The sequence below is a fragment of the Crinia signifera genome, chromosome 3 (genome assembly GCF_055691185.1).
Source record: "Crinia signifera chromosome 3, ASM5569118v1, whole genome shotgun sequence".
Taxonomy (NCBI): Eukaryota; Metazoa; Chordata; class Amphibia; order Anura; family Myobatrachidae; genus Crinia; species Crinia signifera.
Genome location: NC_139219.1, coordinates 318,134,734 through 318,153,896, shown reverse-complemented (window position 1 = coordinate 318,153,896; position 19,163 = coordinate 318,134,734). Strand labels below are relative to the sequence as shown.

The 19,163-nt window shown below is 45.0% G+C and overlaps 1 protein-coding gene across 1 annotated transcript in view; it reads left to right on the top strand.

Annotated features, from left to right (window-relative positions):
* The window catches only part of LOC146063036 (uncharacterized), an 83,765-nt gene that overhangs the window by 62,167 nt on the left and 2,435 nt on the right, over window positions 1-19,163 (top strand). The window contains exons 14-18 of the mRNA XM_083175046.1: window positions 1,000-1,160; window positions 3,820-3,996; window positions 5,365-5,506; window positions 8,445-8,629; window positions 9,294-9,435. Coding sequence (XP_083031172.1) covers window positions 1,000-1,160; window positions 3,820-3,996; window positions 5,365-5,506; window positions 8,445-8,629; window positions 9,294-9,435 — 807 coding nt within the window. The remainder of the gene's footprint in view (window positions 1-999; window positions 1,161-3,819; window positions 3,997-5,364; window positions 5,507-8,444; window positions 8,630-9,293; window positions 9,436-19,163) is intronic.

Here is a 19,163-nt window from a genome sequence, read left to right as displayed (position 1 = left end):
TGCAGCTTTCATGAAAAAGTCCAAATTTACCATCCTCCAGATTTGGGGTCGGGGGCTGATGTTATGTGACATCAACCCCCCCGCACCATGCAGGCAGTGACGCGCCTGCGCTGTGTTCACACCCTGCGTTTTTATGGGGACGCACGTAAAAAACACTGGGCATTCCCCTACTTTTGCCCCCTTCCCTCCCCTCCTCTAGAAAAAAAATTGCATTTCAACCTTTGCATGTCGACCTGTTCCACGTCGACCCTTTGACCTTGTCGACCTTTTGACTGTCAACCTTTTGGACCCTGTCGAACTTTTGATTGTCAACCTTTTGACCTTGTTGAACTTTTGACTGTCAATCAATAGTGGTCGAACTTATGACTGTCGACCTAGATTCAATCGGATCATGAGTCCGGATACCAGGAAATAGAGCAATGGACCACTCTGGAGGGGGTGCAGTCCTTTCTAGTAATCCAGTACTAGAGATATTGTTGCTGTCAGTAGATTAAGGGGAATTCCAAGTTTTACAAGCAGATGGGGTGAGTTAGAATCGTGACATATATTGATCCAAATATGTTTGAGATAATAAAATTAATAAAACAGAAATTGATCCTACTGTACATACTTCAGTGATGGAACTGCGCCATGACATCTCTGAGGACCAGCTCTATCAAGCTTCAAAAAGTGATAAAATGGAGAGTGATAAACAGCCAGCCAATCAGCTCCTACCTGTCATGTTACAGGCTGGGTTTTTCCCTCATGGGGGTCCACGACCCCCATAGAGGGAGAATAGAATAGGTTGCTCGCGTAGTGAGCCACCGTGCCCGCAGCGTGGTGAGTGCAGCAAGCCCGCAAGGGGCTTTTTGCGCTCGCCATGCTGTCTGAGTAAATGCAGTCGCGATCCCGACGTCGGCTAATGACTGTCGGGATCCTGACTGTCGGCATCCCATACCACACCCTATACATTTGTATGTCTTTTTTTTTTATTTCTTTTTTTAAATCTTCCATATCCAGGAAAACCCTTTGATCACTTGACCATCATGAACGCTGCAGTAGCCAATATAATTGTGTCTATACTAATCGGTTATAGATTTGAATACGATGACCCAACCATACTGCAACTTATGAGCATCATTAATGAAAATATAACACTCCTGGGAAGCCCCATGGTCAGGGTAAGTTATTCTTGCATTATGTTTCATGGGATTTTGCTGTTTACGTATTGTATAAGTCTACTTTTCTGTGACAAATGCATTCAATGCTTGATAAAAAAAATAACCAGCAGTTCAGAGTGTTATTGAGAAAGTTTTGCAATTACTTTTGTGGGCACTGTCATGGGCTCAAGGTTTGCACACAATTACACACATTTATATTTGAGCATTTAGGGACTATTAGGGATCCATTTACTAAGATGGGAGTTCTTTTGAAGATGGGCACAGCAGAGCTTTCAGCAGCGCTGGTTGTATTCAGAAAGTCATAAGCTTTATAACGACATATCACATATCACATTGCATGAAAACAACAGAAATACAGATGGAGACGCTCTTAACGGAGGCCACCACGCACCCTATTTCTGGCAATGGATGCATGCCGCCAGATTCAGGCGGCAGGCGATGCGCCAGCAATGATGAGAAAGGTTGCATCTGTAGTATGGACCCTTATGACAGCACCCTTAAGGGGTCATCCGATTAAACTCATCTTCGAACATAGATTGTCTCTTAAGTTGATAAGGTAGTGTGCAAAGTTTGAAGACGATTAAAGTGAGAGTTATCGTGGAGCATTCATACACATACACACACACATACACACACACACGCATACACACAAACATCATTGAATTTAATATCAGTTATGTAGTATACTGTGCAAACTACTATCCTGGGTACTTACTAAAGCCTAATCTCTAATTGTTTTTGGATATACTGTAGTCCATAATTGTTAGACAACTTTATTTTTACACTGCAAATTAGATTTGAGTTTAGACACATCCATCCCAAATGTATATTTCTCTGCACATTGTACATCTGCCCTGTCCTGCAGAGCAACATTTTTTTAATGCTCCCTTTTGCTTTATTTACAACTCAAGATCAGTCCTTATGTGTTATTATTAATCCCAGGATTCTTTGGCTCTGACCTATTCTTATCCTTTCCCATTACACTTAAAATGTTGTTGTAAGTTTTATGCATTCGGGGAATAATATACTTAATTTCTACACAACTGTTCCCATTGACGGTGCAGCACTGTGTTCCGAGCGATTCAGTGTCGCTCAGCACAAACCTCAACTCGCCCTGTGTGTACGGAACAGGGCGATTTACAGTCACCAATTACTCAATCTGTACATGCAGACATTGTTTCCAGTATGAAATATAAACATTATATCCTTTTTCTATATTACTATAGAAGACATTACAGAACATGTCTTAAGGCCCATACTAGACGATATTGGTCGCCTAATGTGTGCGCTTCCTGTCGTTGCCTCGTTAATGACCCTCTCCCTTATCCAAGCATATGCGGATGAGGGAGGTCATTGTTAACGATGGCCATGTTGCAGCGGCAGCCCGGCTATCGCTCCCCCCACCACCCCCCCTGCCCTTGCTCACCATGGAGCAGTCATTGGCAAATGCGTATAAACTTGCCAATGCCTGCTCCCCCGCCAGGTCCCGATGCTGCCAATATTGTTAAGTGTGTATAGGACTTTACTGTGGTCTTTAAAAGTTGATTTCTCTGGAGTTATAGGGCGAGATGTATCAAAATGAAAATGCGGTAAAACCCCCATTTTAACGCATTTTCATATGTACTATTACCCGGCCGCACTGATTTCACCGGCCAAGGTATCGCCACCCCGCCGACCCCCCCCCCCTCTCCCTTCGGCTTACCTTCTTGCAAGTCCTCCTGGACCCCGGAAGGTAAGATCTTCCTCCCCCAGCCGGACGTGATGAAGGGGGGAGGAGGAGGCGCCGGCAGTGAAGGCAGCCGGAGGCGGCAGGGAGGAGACGGAGACACCCCCCCGCACAGCACAGTACAGGTATCGCGGGGGGGTCTTCGTTACCGCACAGGGATGCCAGCCGCATATGTTAGTACATATGTGCTGGCATCGCAGTGGGCGGTGAAGGGCGGCGATGTATTTTAATACATCCCGCCCATAGCCTGGACAATCACTCCAGGCCTATAGCAGGGCCAACCAGTTCAGGGTTACCAGAAGCCTGGTTTCTCTGCTTCCTATAGGCCAGAAATGCCTAACCTTGACACTCCAGCTGTTGTTGAACTACAAATCCCAGCATGTCCTACATTATTTTTAGCATGGCCAAATAGCAAAACTGTAGCAGAGAATGCTGGGATGTGTAGTTCAACAACAGCTGAAGTGTCAAGATTAGGCAACACTGCTATAGGCCAAGGTACAAAGCAGTTTTTGTTTCCATAAAGCTTGTTCATACACATTTAGTTATTAGTTAAATAAATTGTGTTTGCATAAGAGATACTTTATATATATTATATCATATCGAGATAGCATTGCATAATGTAATTATTCCCATAAAACATGGTGTTGGGACATAAATATTTTCAAATGTGTCAAGTTCCTAATGCCATGTTCAGAGGTATTTCTGGAGGAAAATGTGCATGAAAGAGAGGGATCTCTATTGATCCCACTTCTGTGTCTGTGCAGCTAATTATCATAGCAAGAGCAAGGTAATGTAAACAGGTCAGAATCACAAAACATTTAAGTAAATGTAACACAATGACAACAAAATTGAGTATTAAAGTCAATTAGTTACTTCCCTTGCACTGGCCATTGTAAATATTTGATTTGATACAAATGTATCTTTCTTTTAAAGCTGTACAGCAGTTTCCCAGTCTTGATGGGTTGGCTGCCGGGAATTCACAGAAGAATTTTAGAAAACCTTACAAAGATGCAGACGTTTATACGGGCGACATTTACAAAACAGAAGAAAGAACTGGATGTGAACGACCAGAGGAATCTGATTGATGTGTTCCTGGCTAAGCAGTTAGAGGTATAAATTACATCTTATCATTTAGCAGCAATTACCCATAAGTATAAATGTACAGTATGTACAGTAAAACATTAGTGCCTCCATATGTATCTGAAACTGTGTATTTTCTAAAAGATTTGTTGGGCCCCCGATAATTATCTAACTCTATGTGAGTTCCATCGGTGGAGTCCGCACATGTGTACAGAGGGAGACAATAGAAGTGGAGGAATCTGACTGGTTGGAAAGTTGGAGCTCCTTCCAATAGGAAGGAGAGGTACATCGGGAACTAATGCCATCTGAAGAGGACAATTCTCACAAGCAAATACTTGTTACAGGGACTCGGTGGGGAAATGTATGCAGAGCTTAGCCCTCTCCTATGGAGCTAAACTTGGCATACATTTCCCCACGAGTCCCTGGGGCTGAATGAACATCTACATAGAATAGTTACTGTACAACATGGTGGCGGGCAGAGAATGATTGACTACTGTATGTAACATACTGTATAAACGAAACGGTAAAGTAGTCCTTGGACTGTATTACTGTACTGTGCATTGGTGATTTGCAAAAAACTACATCTTGTTGATGAACATATGCCTTACACTCCCCGGGAACGCCAGGGGAATGCCTCATCTGTCGGAGCAACTGTCATAGGTAGGACAGATGAGCTTAGCTACATCTGTATAGGCGATGACCTCCCAACAGTCTGGATTCCGCCGGTCAGTATACCGACATCGGAATCCCAACTGTTAAGTGCCCGACAGTCGGGATCCTGACTTGCAGGGGTTATTCTCCCTTGTGGGAGGGAGAATAAAACCTTTGGTGAGCCCCCTTACCGCCCCCTATCGCCGGCTACCGCATATCTAATTATTGCATATGCTGTAACATATGCGATAATTATGGCAAAGGACAACTCCCTCCCTTCCCCGGGACTGTGCTGCTGCTGCTGCATGGGGGGCTGGCTCTCCTCCTCCGGGTACCCGGAAGAGGATCATAGTGTAGGGAGGAGGAGGTCACAGGTCCGGGCAGCACAGCTCTGTGCTGCAAAGACACAGGTGAGGGGGGGTCGGTATGGGACGGCGGGGGTCGGTGCGGGGCGACGGGGGGTCGCGTTAGAAGTCCATAGGCTTCTATGGGGCATTGCCAGATTTTTCTGCAGATGCCCCCCGCCGGGGGATGCTTAGAGCATCCCAAAAAAAATTTAGTTTAGAGAATCTCCCCCTAGATGTGCTTGCCCCCCTGTCGGAGTACCAGCAGTTAGGATTACTGTCCTGGCTGAAAGGTGTTTATCACACCTATGTGGGTGTAGCACTGATTGGCCTTATCTATCTATCTATCTATCTATCTATCTATCTATCTATCTAGTATTGATTTCCTATTTATATAATGCAGGGGAAGCCAGAATCCACTCTGTATTACCACAATGACAACCTGATTGCACTGGTGGGAAATCTATTTGCAGCTGGGATGGAGACCACCACCACCACTCTGAGATGGAGGCTCCTGCTCATGATGAAATACCCAGAAGTCCAAAGTATGTCATATTCAGGATACTATAAGCAATAATGCAGCCCATAAATTAAATCATAAGGATATGATAATTGCTGTGTATACAATTCCCTCAACTAACATTGTCCTACTTGGAATTTGAGCACCACTACCGAAAGGAACAACAACATGAGAAGTTTAATGAACTGTAAATGAAAAAACCTTTGGACCTTATGTGGCACTCAAGAAAAAGTTCATTTTGTAAAGAAGCACAAATTCTGAGATCCGTTAATTATTATAAGTTCTTAAAATCTCTATTTTTTACCTACTTTCTTACCATAGGCCGGGAAACAAGTTTCATGGAAGTATGTTACACAACTAATTCACAACACAAATCATTGTACAATTCACATGGACATTCATTACAAAATTTCGGTACTTGTGTAATAACTGGGCGCCCGATTTTAAGATCGGGTCGGAAAATTGCATCGAATCGCATCGAAATGCAATGCGATGCGATTTTCCATAGAATTCAATGTTAACATGGTCCTGTTCATTTCCCCACTATCCAAGTGGGCATAGAGCTGATTTTATATAGCGTGGCGAGCGCAGCGAGCCCCGCGAGGGGCCGCGGATTACTTAAAATGTATTCCGCGGCCCCTCGCGGGGCTCGCTGCACTCGCCGTGCTTCGGGCTTGGTGGCTCACTGCGCTCGCCACGCTATATAAAATCAACTCTATGCCCACTTGGATAGTGGGGAAATGAACAGGACCATGTTAACATTGAATTCTATGGAAAATCGCATCGAATCGCATTTGATTGTATGCCCTAAGGTAAGGCATACAATCACATCGGGCGCCCAGATATTACACAAGTACCAAAATTTCTTATTGGTATTTTATGCTGCTGAGTAATCTTTTCTTAACCGTAAACTTTGAAAATGGTTATCACAAATTACAATAACCTGCATGCACTACATATCACAGCAAAAACCTTTTCAGTTACCTCAGAGTACTCTCTAACTGCCACTAGTCATGTGACCTGCTCCTGCCTGCTTGTGCAGCTGCCGAGGCTGCTGGGATTTTCCCACCTGTGTAAACATGTACACTATTGCGCACTGCACTGTACGTAATGGTGATGTTTACTAAGCTGAGCTATTATCACCTGCGCATGCGTATCAGTCTCACTGCCTGGGGGGTGGGGGGTCCCACACCATGGACTTGAACCTTAGGAATCCACCTGATGAGGTCATCTGGACGCCATTGGATGGCCCATAATACACAAAATGTAAACACATTGACGTACAGTCTGTGCCAGGCTCATCTGCTTGCAGAACACGGGAAAGACCTTATGCCAATACCACCTGATTTTAATGTGGAGTGTCACATGAAATGCCCTCACCACACCACACCACACATGAACACCACATGAGTCACTGCCCATCTGTCAGCATGTGCTCCTAGGGAGCTAGTGCAAACAGTATAGCAGCAGGCAGCTCCTTGCCTTGCTCACTGTGACCTGTCTTCTCTAACCCTAATAACAAAGTCAGCGGGCCCTGGGCAACAAACCCTTGACACCGGGAATGACACCATAATTGTAAGAGAGAAGGGGCAACAGCAGCTGCAATCAACCAATTAGAATTAGTGGATGACAGGAAGAGGAGTGGTCAGCGGCCAGATTTGAACCTATTGAGATCAGAGAAGGGTAGTCTTATATGCCCAGGATACAGACACAGGACTGAAGCAGGAAGTAACCAGTGCTGCCCAAAATTAATAGATGAATTGTTCGTGGTGACTGTACACCGGAACAGGCATCTCTGGGTACTGCTCACACGCCGTGCACTCGGTACTGGTACTACACTCGGCACATGCGCAGAAGGACTCGCGGGTCATAATTCTGGAGATCCTTTCATCACAAAGGCCGTTAATTAACTGCGCCATGCTTGCAATGAGCGGAGAGATGCATCGCATGCAAAATGCGATACTTGGTGTGTAGCTATGATGCTGAAAGATAAATCATCAAGCTAAGCCAAATCAATAAGGTGTCTTTAAGCACTTTATCTACAGATGTGCTGTAGTGGGCTCGCTGCTGGTCCCATTGTATTGAATGGAAGGTAGGCATGGTGCACTTGCGAGCTCCTATTCACTGCAAGGGCATAGCAGGAGCCTTGGAGATCTTTGCTATGCTGAGACATTCTTGCTGTGATACGGGCACATTGCAGCCAGAATGTTAGAGGACACGTCTGCATGACTGGTGTAGCATGTTCAGCACACACAGGCGCCAGTGTCCAGAGGGTTCCACCCTGCACCCAATGACTACATTTACCTTGCAGCATCTAGAACAGTGAAATCACCAGAAAACTAATGCTGGCCCATTTTCCCAAAGACATAACCAAGCTACTGCATGCCAACATGCTCCTCTTTACGTATCCCAAAACATTTGTATACTGTATATACTAGTAGTGCCGGCTGAAGGTAGAAGGATAATTCAAGGTGGGACACAGGCAGGCTAGACGGATGTTATAGGAAAAAATATTTTGTTTTGATTCTAGACTATAAATATGGGCCACAAATGAATCAGAATGATAATTGTAATATCTACTTCTCATATAACCAAAAAAGAAAAAAGAAACTCGGGTGGGGTGCACGCTAGAACCCCAATTATAATCTTGTATAAATATGGTTAAAATATTGGGGTTCTAGCGTGCACCCCACCCAAGTTTCTTTTTTCTTTTTTTGTTATATGGTAACTCTATACAACTCGGGGGTGCACCACTGACCATCACATAGTAGACACATAGTAGTGCAGTTGGTAAGTCCAAGAATGTGCACGCCGATGTTAAGAGGAGACAATTTTTCAATAATAAAAGTCAGTTGTGACCCCCAATATTTGATCAGTCATTTATTAATAATTCAAAAGTTTTCTCCCATAACTTAGTGCGTTTTCCTAAAACCCCTCTTTTTGTAATATCTACTACTCAACAGAAAAAGTACAAAAAGAAATTGAAAGAGTCGTTGGGTCCGCTCAACCTCAAATGGAGCACAGGAAGCAAATGCCGTACACCGACGCCGTCATCCATGAAATCCAGCGGTTTGGTGATATAGTTCCCGGTAATGTCCCACATGCAACTTCCAAAGATGTCACATTCAAGGGATATCTCATTCCAAAGGTGAGAGTTCAATGTTTTGGAGCATTACATAGGGACACAGCTGGGTACAGTGATTGGATCTGTAATGGTTATTTACAATAAGTCAGAGATTTTAATGAAAAAAAAAATTAAACAATCATTCACACATACATACCAGCACAAGCACACACAGAGACACAAACGCATTAAATTGCACTGACAATGATAATGGTTATACATGAGGAAAATACAATAAAGATCGGTAAAAGGTTATTCGCTTTTCTCTAACTGCATAGACAAATGTGACGTTGCCCATGGCAACCAGTCAGTTTGTAGCTTTCAGATATCAAGTACATTCTATAAAATAAGTTAACGCTGGATGCTTTATTCAATTTCTCTACTTTCTCCCTCTCCTTGAGGCTTGATACACCTACCCATAGAATATTAAAGAAGGTATATACATAAGAATAGTATTGATGTAAGTGTAGACACTTGTTGACCCCATTGCAAACCACGATTGTATAAGAGTCAGGTCCAACACATGAGCTGTCCATTTTTGCACTGGTTAGAAACCTCATCGTTCAGCCTTCTGATTAAACATTGGTTCCACTGAGATATAAGTTCCTTAAATATATGAAAGATATTTTCTGTTCTAAACTCTGTATTTATGTTAGTTAATCAACAGTTTATAATTATTCCTTCACAGGGGACCACCGTTATCCCATTTCTGACCTCAGCACTGAAAGATGGCACCTACTTTGAAAAACCAAATGAGTTTTACCCAGAACATTTTCTCACCTCAGAAGGACATTTCAAGAAGAACGAAGCCTTCATACCTTTTTCAATAGGTAATAATGGGGCAGATGTATTAAGCCTTAACAAGAGATAAATGCAAGGGTGATAAAGATAGATAAACGCCCAGCCAATCACGTTCTAACTGCTATGTTACAGGCTGTGCTTGAAAAAATCAGTTAGAAGGAGATTGGCTGGACGTTTATCTCTCCTTATCACCCTTGCATTTATCTCTGGATCAGTTTTAGCATGGGCAAATAGTAAAACAGTATCAGGGCATGCTGGGATGGCTAACAAGGTTAGCCATCACTGAGTTAGACAGTGACCTCTTGGCAGTTAGATAGTGACCTCATAATCAAAATGACTCAATGGGCATTATTCTGATCGGTGCGTACTTTCCCGATTTCCTACGGAGCGGTCCGCACGCCACGCTGTGCGGTGGCGTGCGGACATCGTCTATAGAAACGCCCACCGGTCCTCCGCATTCGAACGGACTCACTCTTTAAGAACAGGGCGTGTGTACGGACGACATACAAACCTTGCGTGTGCGGTGGACACGTACAGATTCTTGCACGGTCTTGCAGCGTAAGCACGGTCTTACCACGTTAGAATGTAGGGAAGCCGGCCGTACGCACCGATGCGGAGTATTTACGCTAAATACAACACTATTTTTCTGAGCACACACAGCGATCACATGACCCACTTAGGCAATTAGGCAACCTCATTACAAAGGGATTGTTGTCTATTTGAATCAATTAAATTCTAATATATACTGAACCACATTACTACTACATTCATTACACACATTAACCCTTACAGCATGTGAACCTAACATACATCTATATACAGTATTTACATTTTGCTTATTGAAAAGATTATAAACAAGTTACACATATACTTTTCCATTTTAGAAAAACACACAGACAACTTCGAACTGTAATAAACAATTTATTCTCAATACAAAACGTTTGAACCCCCAAAAAAATATAAATTAAATAGCGCCATCCAGTAGGCGGTCCAATTCCGCCAGGACCTGGCGCATGTGGCCTCGTATACGTAAGAGGGCCCCACGGAGACCCTCTTGTGCTTGGGCTGGCTCATCTGTGGACAAATTAAAAATGGTAAAATTACTAATGATATTCATGCATACATTTAACATAGTCATACCTAAATTTTAAACATGCACCGTGACAGGTGTGTGTGTGTATATATATATATATATATATATATATATATATATATATATATATATATATATATATATGTATATAGACACAAATATAACTATATATATGACACATACATCTATACATACATGCATACATACTACATGGAAAGCCTGTTTTTTCCCCTCTACCCTTTACTCTGTAGAACACCTCACAGTCATAGTGCTCCTTCTGAATACAAACCCACCCATGACTAAGCTCTGAGAAGCATGTCACGCGCTGCACCAATCCCAATTCAGCAAACAAAGTTCAGTGTCTGTTATATGATGGAGCGTGGCATGGGAGTTAGTCAACTCTCAGGAATGCTCAGTACATTTGTGCAATCAAGGATGGCTTGCCTGCTGATGGTCTGCTCCATAAATCATTGTCATAATGCCAGTTAGGTGAAGCTGCAGCACTAACCCACTCCCATGCACAAAATCATTACTAAGACCAAATCAACACACAATTATGGTGCCAAACATACCTGCACACCGCAGGGGGTGGTTAGCTAGAGGAGGGCCCAGGGGCACTGACCACTTGTTACTCCAGTCTAAGCCACGCCTGTCCATACTCCATTTATGCCATACTGAATCTAGTTTGGTAAAATTAATCACCTGTAAACTCTACTCACCTATATGAGGCTACAGATGGTACGCTTGCAGCAGGGACATGTAACCCTTACATGAGCACGTCATCCCTTTCTTCCAGGATACAGATTAACTACACTGGTTCATTGACACTTAAAATCGACCTGAAAGCCATCCCCACAACCTGTGTCATTAATATGTGTCCTGGATGAAAGGGATGGTTTGCCCACCCTATCTAACCCCTAAGTGTGTCTGTTGCTACCCAGTTTGTTTTATCACTTTATAGTATTGAAAAAAATAATTGAATCACCAGTGCTACATAGCAAATAGAAGATGACAAAAGGAATAATGATTCTTTATCTATACATACCAATTTCTGGTGCCTGCACCACCTCACAGGCCTCCTCTTCTTCTGTGGCCTCCTCATGTGGCACCTCCGCCTCTTCTGCCACCTCTTCCTCCAATGCCACCACCTCCGCTGCCCACACCTCCTCCTCCACTTCCTCCCTTTCCTCTTCCTCCACTTCCTCCGCCACCCCTTCTTCAATGCCAACCTCCTCTGCAATTACTTCCTCCGCCTCCTCCTGGGCCTCCTCCTGGGCCTGGGAAGCCTCTGAGTCATCGGGCCTGTCTTGCTCGTTCCCGTGCTGTGTTTGGGAAAAAACAAAAAAGTGCCAATTAGGGGTCATTTGTATTAAGCCTTATCAAACTATAAATGCAAAGGTTATAAGTAGAGATAAATGTACAGGCAATCAGCTCCTTAGTGGCTTTTACAAAACACAGCCTGTAACATGGCAGGTATGCTGTGACATTTGGGCCATTGTAAGCATCACAAACATTAATCCTCACCAATAACATATTTTATGACCATTACAGGGTGTCAAACAGGAAGTAGCACACATATAGTGTATGCCATGTTTAACTCATGATCAGGCTGGTGACCTTATTGGCTTAAATAATGTCATGTAAGCAATCATGTACAAATGGCCATTTAATGTATAAACACTCACATCTCGCAATCCTGGCCCTGATTTGCTGGAGCAAATCCGGCTGGCGACGCCTCAAGTCTGACCACCGCCGCCCCAGCTGTGCGATGGTCCGCCGCACCTGCGTGCGGGCGTATATGCGCCGGCGGGACACCGCATAGGCATTCCACTTCTGCCGATTGGTTATAAAGGGCCCTGCACGGCCCAGCCTGGTCTCCATAACGGCGACCAGTGTCCTTAGCTCTGCTGCAGAAAAAGGGGCTGCTCTGCCATAGGTCGCCATCTTAGCAATGGCACAAATCAAGCGATCATGTCCTGTCATTGGTTGATCAGAGTGATATTTGGTATTAACTTTATTGTTCATTTTTACAGTAACAGCGTGTATGCGCCAGAACAGACGGCTAACCCATTGCATCGCAAACCCACACTTGCTGTACCTTTGCATAGTTTCGAAACAAAGGGGAGGGGGGAGAGGGAGGGCCGAGGTGCACTGGGCTACTTTGACAGCAGATAGGAAGGCGTACTCCAATCAACACAATCAAAAAATATATATAATTAGTAAAGTTGTGGAGGTGCTCCCAGGGAGAAAGGTAAATGTCGACAAAAAGGGGTAAGATATCCAAGGGAGGATATCTAAGAAGTCTCCCGGGTGGGGCACAGCCTTCTATAGATTTATAACTGTTAAGACTAAATTTTATTAGTTAAAACATGACCCTATAGTTGGGTCAGGATGGACAAAAAGTCAAGGACAGACAAACGAATAACACTTTAGCCAATATATAAGAGAAAGTAGTGAAATATAATGGGTTCCTTAAATCTGATGTGACATCAGATTTAAGGAACCCATTATATTTCACTACTTTCTCTTATATATTGGCTAAAGTGTTATTCGTTTGTCTGTCCTTGACTTTTTGTCCATCCTGACCCAACTATAGGGTCATGTTTTAACTAATAAAATTTAGTCTTAACAGTTATAAATCTATAGAAGGCTGTGCCCCACCCGGGAGACTTCTTAGATATCCTCCCTTGGATATCTTACCCCTTTTTGTCGACCTTTGCATAGTTTAGCAGACCATGCCATTACTTACTATCTCCAAAACAGACAGTGTAAAATAAGATGGGAACCCATTATATATAATCTATTACATTCACCAAACATGGGTATAAGCAACAGGTGAAATAGTCTGCATCACTAGCCACTTACACCTAACAAGGTACTAAACAGCTAGTTGATAGTGAAAGCTATGCAGCAGAAACATAGCAAATAGTGCCAGACCTTTTCCCAATATTAGGCCATGCTGCCATGTGTACACTTACCTTCCACTGGCCCACACTAGAGAGGTGGAATGAAAAGTAGCTAGCATCAAGGCTGAATTTGGAGAGCTTTCACATGTGATTTGGATGCTAGCACTGATTACTTGTGCCTAAGTGGTGGACTGGATTTACATATGGAATGGGTATTGTCATTTGTACTACATACCAAACAAGTGCTCAGTACAGATGTACATTCACATATACATTTAATGTCTGACCTCAGTTTTAGTTGGTCATTGGTGTAAAAATCTGCATTTACCTACTAAATCACACTTACTAAGTTTGCCAGGTTTTTTTAAAAAAAATTCACCAGCTAGGGGCGTGGCCTATGCGCCGCACGGTTGACGCTGCCGTACGGAATGCGGCCGTATGGATCGCGGCCGTACGGAACGCAGGGTGTCGCTGATGTACGCCAATTACAGAAATAGTATATAAAGGTGTGTTAGACAAATGCAATGTGGTTGCACACATGTCTGCATCTCTATCTGAGGAAGAGCAGGAGTGGCAGGACCTATTTGCCTGCATGGACTCCAGCACCACCTATGTCCCCATCAACCCAGACCAGCCATTGGGCCATCTACATCAGGCCAATCGGCAGCTGGCCCATCTTCAGCCTCAGCAGAATCATTGGGAACACAGCAGGTGGCTTCCCAACAGAGTAGCCTGGCCAGCACTTCGAGTACAGCAACAGGTGGCCGTGGCCGTGCCAGTGGCAGTGGCGGTGCCAGTGGTCGTGGCCGTGGCCGAAATAGGGCAACAGAGGAACCAACCACCAGAAACATGGCATTCGAAGCACAGGAGCTTGCCATCCTGGTGCCCCACGCACGGGATTGGATCGAGTATCCACAGGACCGGTTGACACACACAAGGAGATGGAAGATCTGGGAGGACATAACGGCGGAGATTAATGCGGTGGCTCCACAAGTTCGTGAGACGGAGCACGTTAAGAAGAGGCAAGTACATGTGTGTTATATTTGACCACTACAAGACCAGTAATGTTTACATTAGATGTTAGATGGAGTTGGTCAATGGCCGGGCACGTTGCTTGGAGGCACAGACATGTTTGCCATGTCATTTAATTGATAGTTATTGTAGGGTGACTGTGAGTGTATCTTCTAAGGGTTGGTTTTCAAATTTAATATCATGTAAGTTTGGTGTCATGAAGCACATGTTGTAATCTGTGGCAGATTGCAATGGGTGCTACAGCAAACATGAGGAGTGACATGTATTAATACAATATGTAAACTTTGATTGCAGGTGGCACGACTTCAAAACGAACCTCAAGAAGAAATTGACCCAGCGGTGGGAACACAGCCACACCTCTGGGGCTGGCCCCATGCCATCAAAGCTGCAGCTCACCCCCCTGGAAGAGATGGCAGAGTGCTGAATTGCAGTCGAGGAGGTCCGGGGGGTGAGCACCATGGACAGCGAGGCCCCAGCGGAAGTCATGGCTTCTTTGCTTGAAGGTAATTATTTGCCATGCCATAAGTAGCTGGTTCTAATTTTGCATGGAATGTGTTGTAATTGTATTTTTCTCTTTCACCAGCATCCCCACCGCTTGGTCAAGAATCTCTTGAGGAGGTTGAGGAGTCTGTGCCACCTGCCACCAGTACCAGGCCCCTGCAGCAGCAGCCACTGACCGCGGCTGAATTGGCCACGTGGGGGCAGGTGCTTGGCAATATTCACCAGCAGGGAGAGTCGGCATCAGAGCGGGTGCGTAGGACCGAGGAGGTGTTGCAGGGTTTGGTCAGCAGCCAGCAGACTATCGCTGGGAGCCTGCAGGCTATTGCTGAGGCCCAGCAGGCCATGGCTGGCACCCAGCAGTCAATTGCTGCTAGCCTGCAGGTGCTGTCTGATCAAGCCCTGCGGCAAAATGACCTCCTCCTCCACCATAATGAGCTTATGGTGGAGCTAGTTGCCAGCAATAGGGTCCTAATGTCATCCGTTTCTGGTGCATTACCACCATCAGCACTCCCTGCTGCCAGAGGGGGAAGACGATCCACCCCCTCCCCAGCATCTGCTCCACCTGGCCCACCATCTGACCGTGGCCGTGGCCGAAGAGCTGCTGCACGTGGCAAGGAGCCTGCCATTACCAAACGTGCCCGCAAATGAACTTGTGTCCGCATTAATCTCCACCCTTATGTCTTCCCAAATCTTTCATTGAGCTGTGTGTGCCAGCTTCCTGTGTCCAATTCCGTGCAGAGGGTACCCACATTTGCCCTCGCTTCGAATGTCATGTTTGGTTCCACTGTTGCCCTGTTTCGGCTACCATTACTGTCTGCTGTACTTGAAGTGTTGGTGCTATACTTTTGTTGAGAAGCCACCTGATGTGTTCCTAATGATTCTGCTGTGGCTATGTATGTCTAGAATACATGGATTTATTATATATTATTTAATTGTCTTCCTGCTACGCTACCTTTTATTTTGTGGCGATGTCAAATTTATTTGATAAGTTCATTTAATAAATGTTTTTTTTTTTCCCCCCAAATGTGTGGTTTAATTGATACATGTAGAAGTGACATGTGTATTTGTATTATTAATATTAAGTTGTGTTCATTATTTGCAGTTTAAAAGTGTGTGAAAAGTGCAGCATATATGTGTGTGTTTAGTAATGTTCCATTTAAGCTGCAATGGTTCCAATTGAAGCAGTGACAAGCGTGTAATTAACAAGTAATGAGTAAAGTAGGTGATTGTATTGTGTTCAGCTGACATTGGTTGAGGTGCGTCCGTCCTGATTAGGCGTTCTGATTGCCTAGCGCATGACCGAGTGGTGTCCGCAAAGCAATACTTGCTTATGGACACCGCATATTTCTTGCCTTTTTGTTCGCGTGCATTCGGCGTGCTATCCGAATGCACGCCTACCAAAATAAGTGCACTCCCCCATGTCCGCCCATGTTTCCGCCCAGTTTAGCCCACTTTGAAAGTACGCCCCTGTGTAGTTCCGAATGACGCCCATTATACGCCCATATTTCCCGAGTGATTGCGGGGCACATTTCAGTACGGTATTATTGAGAACAAGTACGGAGACCATGCGTGGCACATGCGCATAGCGTTCCCCACGCATGCGCAGACGGCTAAAAAACGCCATCCGAAAGTATACGGAAATGTACGCACCAACCAGAATAAGGCCCAATGTGAGACCAATTACTTATGCTTTTTACCTTTATTATACAGTAAGTTGCACTCATTTGGCACCTGACCTTCAGTATGAACCAAATTTTAACTCTTTTAACCAGAATACATAATATAACCATCAGTACAAAAGAATGAAGGCAGAAGTTGTGTGTGATTTGAAACTACTTGATTATAAAAACTCAGGATCTCGGGATTTGGCCGCCAAAATGCCGGAATTTCAATCCCGGGATGCACTGTCTAATGCCAGGCAGCGTCTGAGCATATTTTTGGATTGTGGCAGGAAACTGGAGTACCTGTAGTAAACCCAAACCAGCACCGGGATAATATACAAACTGTTAGGATCATGGTGCGAATTGAACCCGTAACCTTAGTGTGGCCCATAACCTTAGAGGTGGTAGAGGCGAAGGTAGTGGAACAATTTAAACATATGAATACCCTTACAAAGAACTAATGTTCAAAAATGGTTGACATTATACCTAAAGGGAAAAAAAAAGGGGCAGACTAGATGGGCCAAGTGGTTCTTATCTGCCGCCAAATTCTATCTTCCCTTGTGGATAGCTACAGTAAGTCACTCAGACCAGCCTCAGGTTCTACAATCCCATCAATTCAGTCCATTCTTGAGGTGTCGGACAGACTTGCAGACTTGATTAAGACTTGCTCAGAAGGGGCAAAATTCGGCCACGTTCCAATGGTAGGGGGGTCTGCACATGTGCGTATTTGCACATGTACAGACCCCCTGTGCAAACGCCATCGGCGAGTATCACACTTGCTGAGGCGTTCGCACGGGTAGCGGAGGGGGGCAAGCAGGCGGCAGCATCAGGGGAACGCCCTGCTTTTTATGGGCATCCAGGCGGCTGACACCACATGACATCAGCGCCCACCCCCTTTTTGGCGGATAGCGGCTGTAATAACAGTCAATTCAGACTGACTTTTATTTCCGAAGGCAGGAGAAATTGGTACTTGTGTATTTTGGCGGCGCCCATCGCATCGCATACCATAAGGCATACGATGGTATGCGATGCGATGCGATGCGACGCGATATCGCGCGATATTGTACAATGCCATACAATTTAAAAATTGTATGACATTGTATATGGCATACAATGGCATACAATGCGATGCGATTAAACATTGTATAAGCACCCTAATGGGTGCTTACAATGTTAAATGCACCCCCACGCCACCCCCCCACTATAAACGTGAACCCGAAGCGTGGCGAGCGCAGCGAGCCCGCGAGGGGCGGCGGTACGCGTCCTCCAACCTTTTCATACCCCCACTATCCAAGTCGGCGTGGAGTTGAGAATAGAAAGTACCAAGCCCGAAGCGTGGCGAGCGCAGCGAGCCCCGCGTGGGGACGCGGATACCTTCACAGGTATCGGAGTCCCCTCGCAGGCTTCACAGGTATCCGCGTCCGCTCGCCACGCTTCGGGCTCGGTGGCTCGCTGCGCTCGCCACACTTTCTATTTTCAACTCCACGCCGACGTGGATAGTGGGGGTATGAAAAGGTTGGAGGACGCGTACCGCCGCCCCTCGCGGGCTCGCTGCGCTCGCCACGCTTCGGGTTCACGTTTATAGTGGGGGGGTGGCGTGGGGGTGCATTTAACATTGTAAGCACCCATTACGGTGCTTAAAAGCACCCTTTATGGTGCTTATACAATCTTTCATCGTATAGGGGCCAAAAATCGTGTCGCATCGCATGCCATCGGGTGCATGGCATGCGATGCGACGCGATTAAAACATTGCGCGATGGAAATCGGGGGCGCCGCTATAATACACAAGTACCGAGAAATTATTCAATGCTGAGCAATGATCGAATGATTTCTCCTGCTAGAGGCCACATGCGAGGCGATATGTTAGCAAAGGGCGGCCGGTCGGGATGCACAAGAATCAGGCCCCTTGTGCATCCCATGATCTGGCCCCTCACCACACCCCAATGTCTCCAATTTGGAACATACAGTACCAGATTTTCTCCAGGGTGTAGTGGTTCCATGGCCTCCTTCTGGTAGAGGGGTAAAGATGGACTGGTTTAGGAATGTGAATGGTAAATTTGGCCCAACATCATTTGTGGATCGACAAACTCGCTGTCACACTTTCTTCATGTCTCTACCAATACCCGTAGATTCTTACAGCACATTGGGGGTTATTCAGATTCACTCGGAAAGGCACAATCACTCTCTAATGGACAAAACCATGTGCACTGCCGGTGGGGCTGATGTAACATGTGCAGAGAGAATTAGATTTGGGTGGGTGGTGTACATTCAAACTGAAATCTATATTGCAGTGTAAGAATAAAGCAGCCAGTATTTACCCTGCACAGAAACAATAAAACACCCAACTCTAACTCTCTCTGCACATGTTGTGCCTTTCCAATTGAATCAGTATATGAATTATTATTGGTAATTGTTTCCTAGCACAGCGCCACCGATTTCTATTGTATGTAATCGGGTCGGAAAAATTGGGTCCATCGCATTGCATGCGACCAAATTGCATGCGATGCGATGCAACCAAACTGACCCGATTTTTAATTGTGCAACCACCCTGATGGCTGATTACA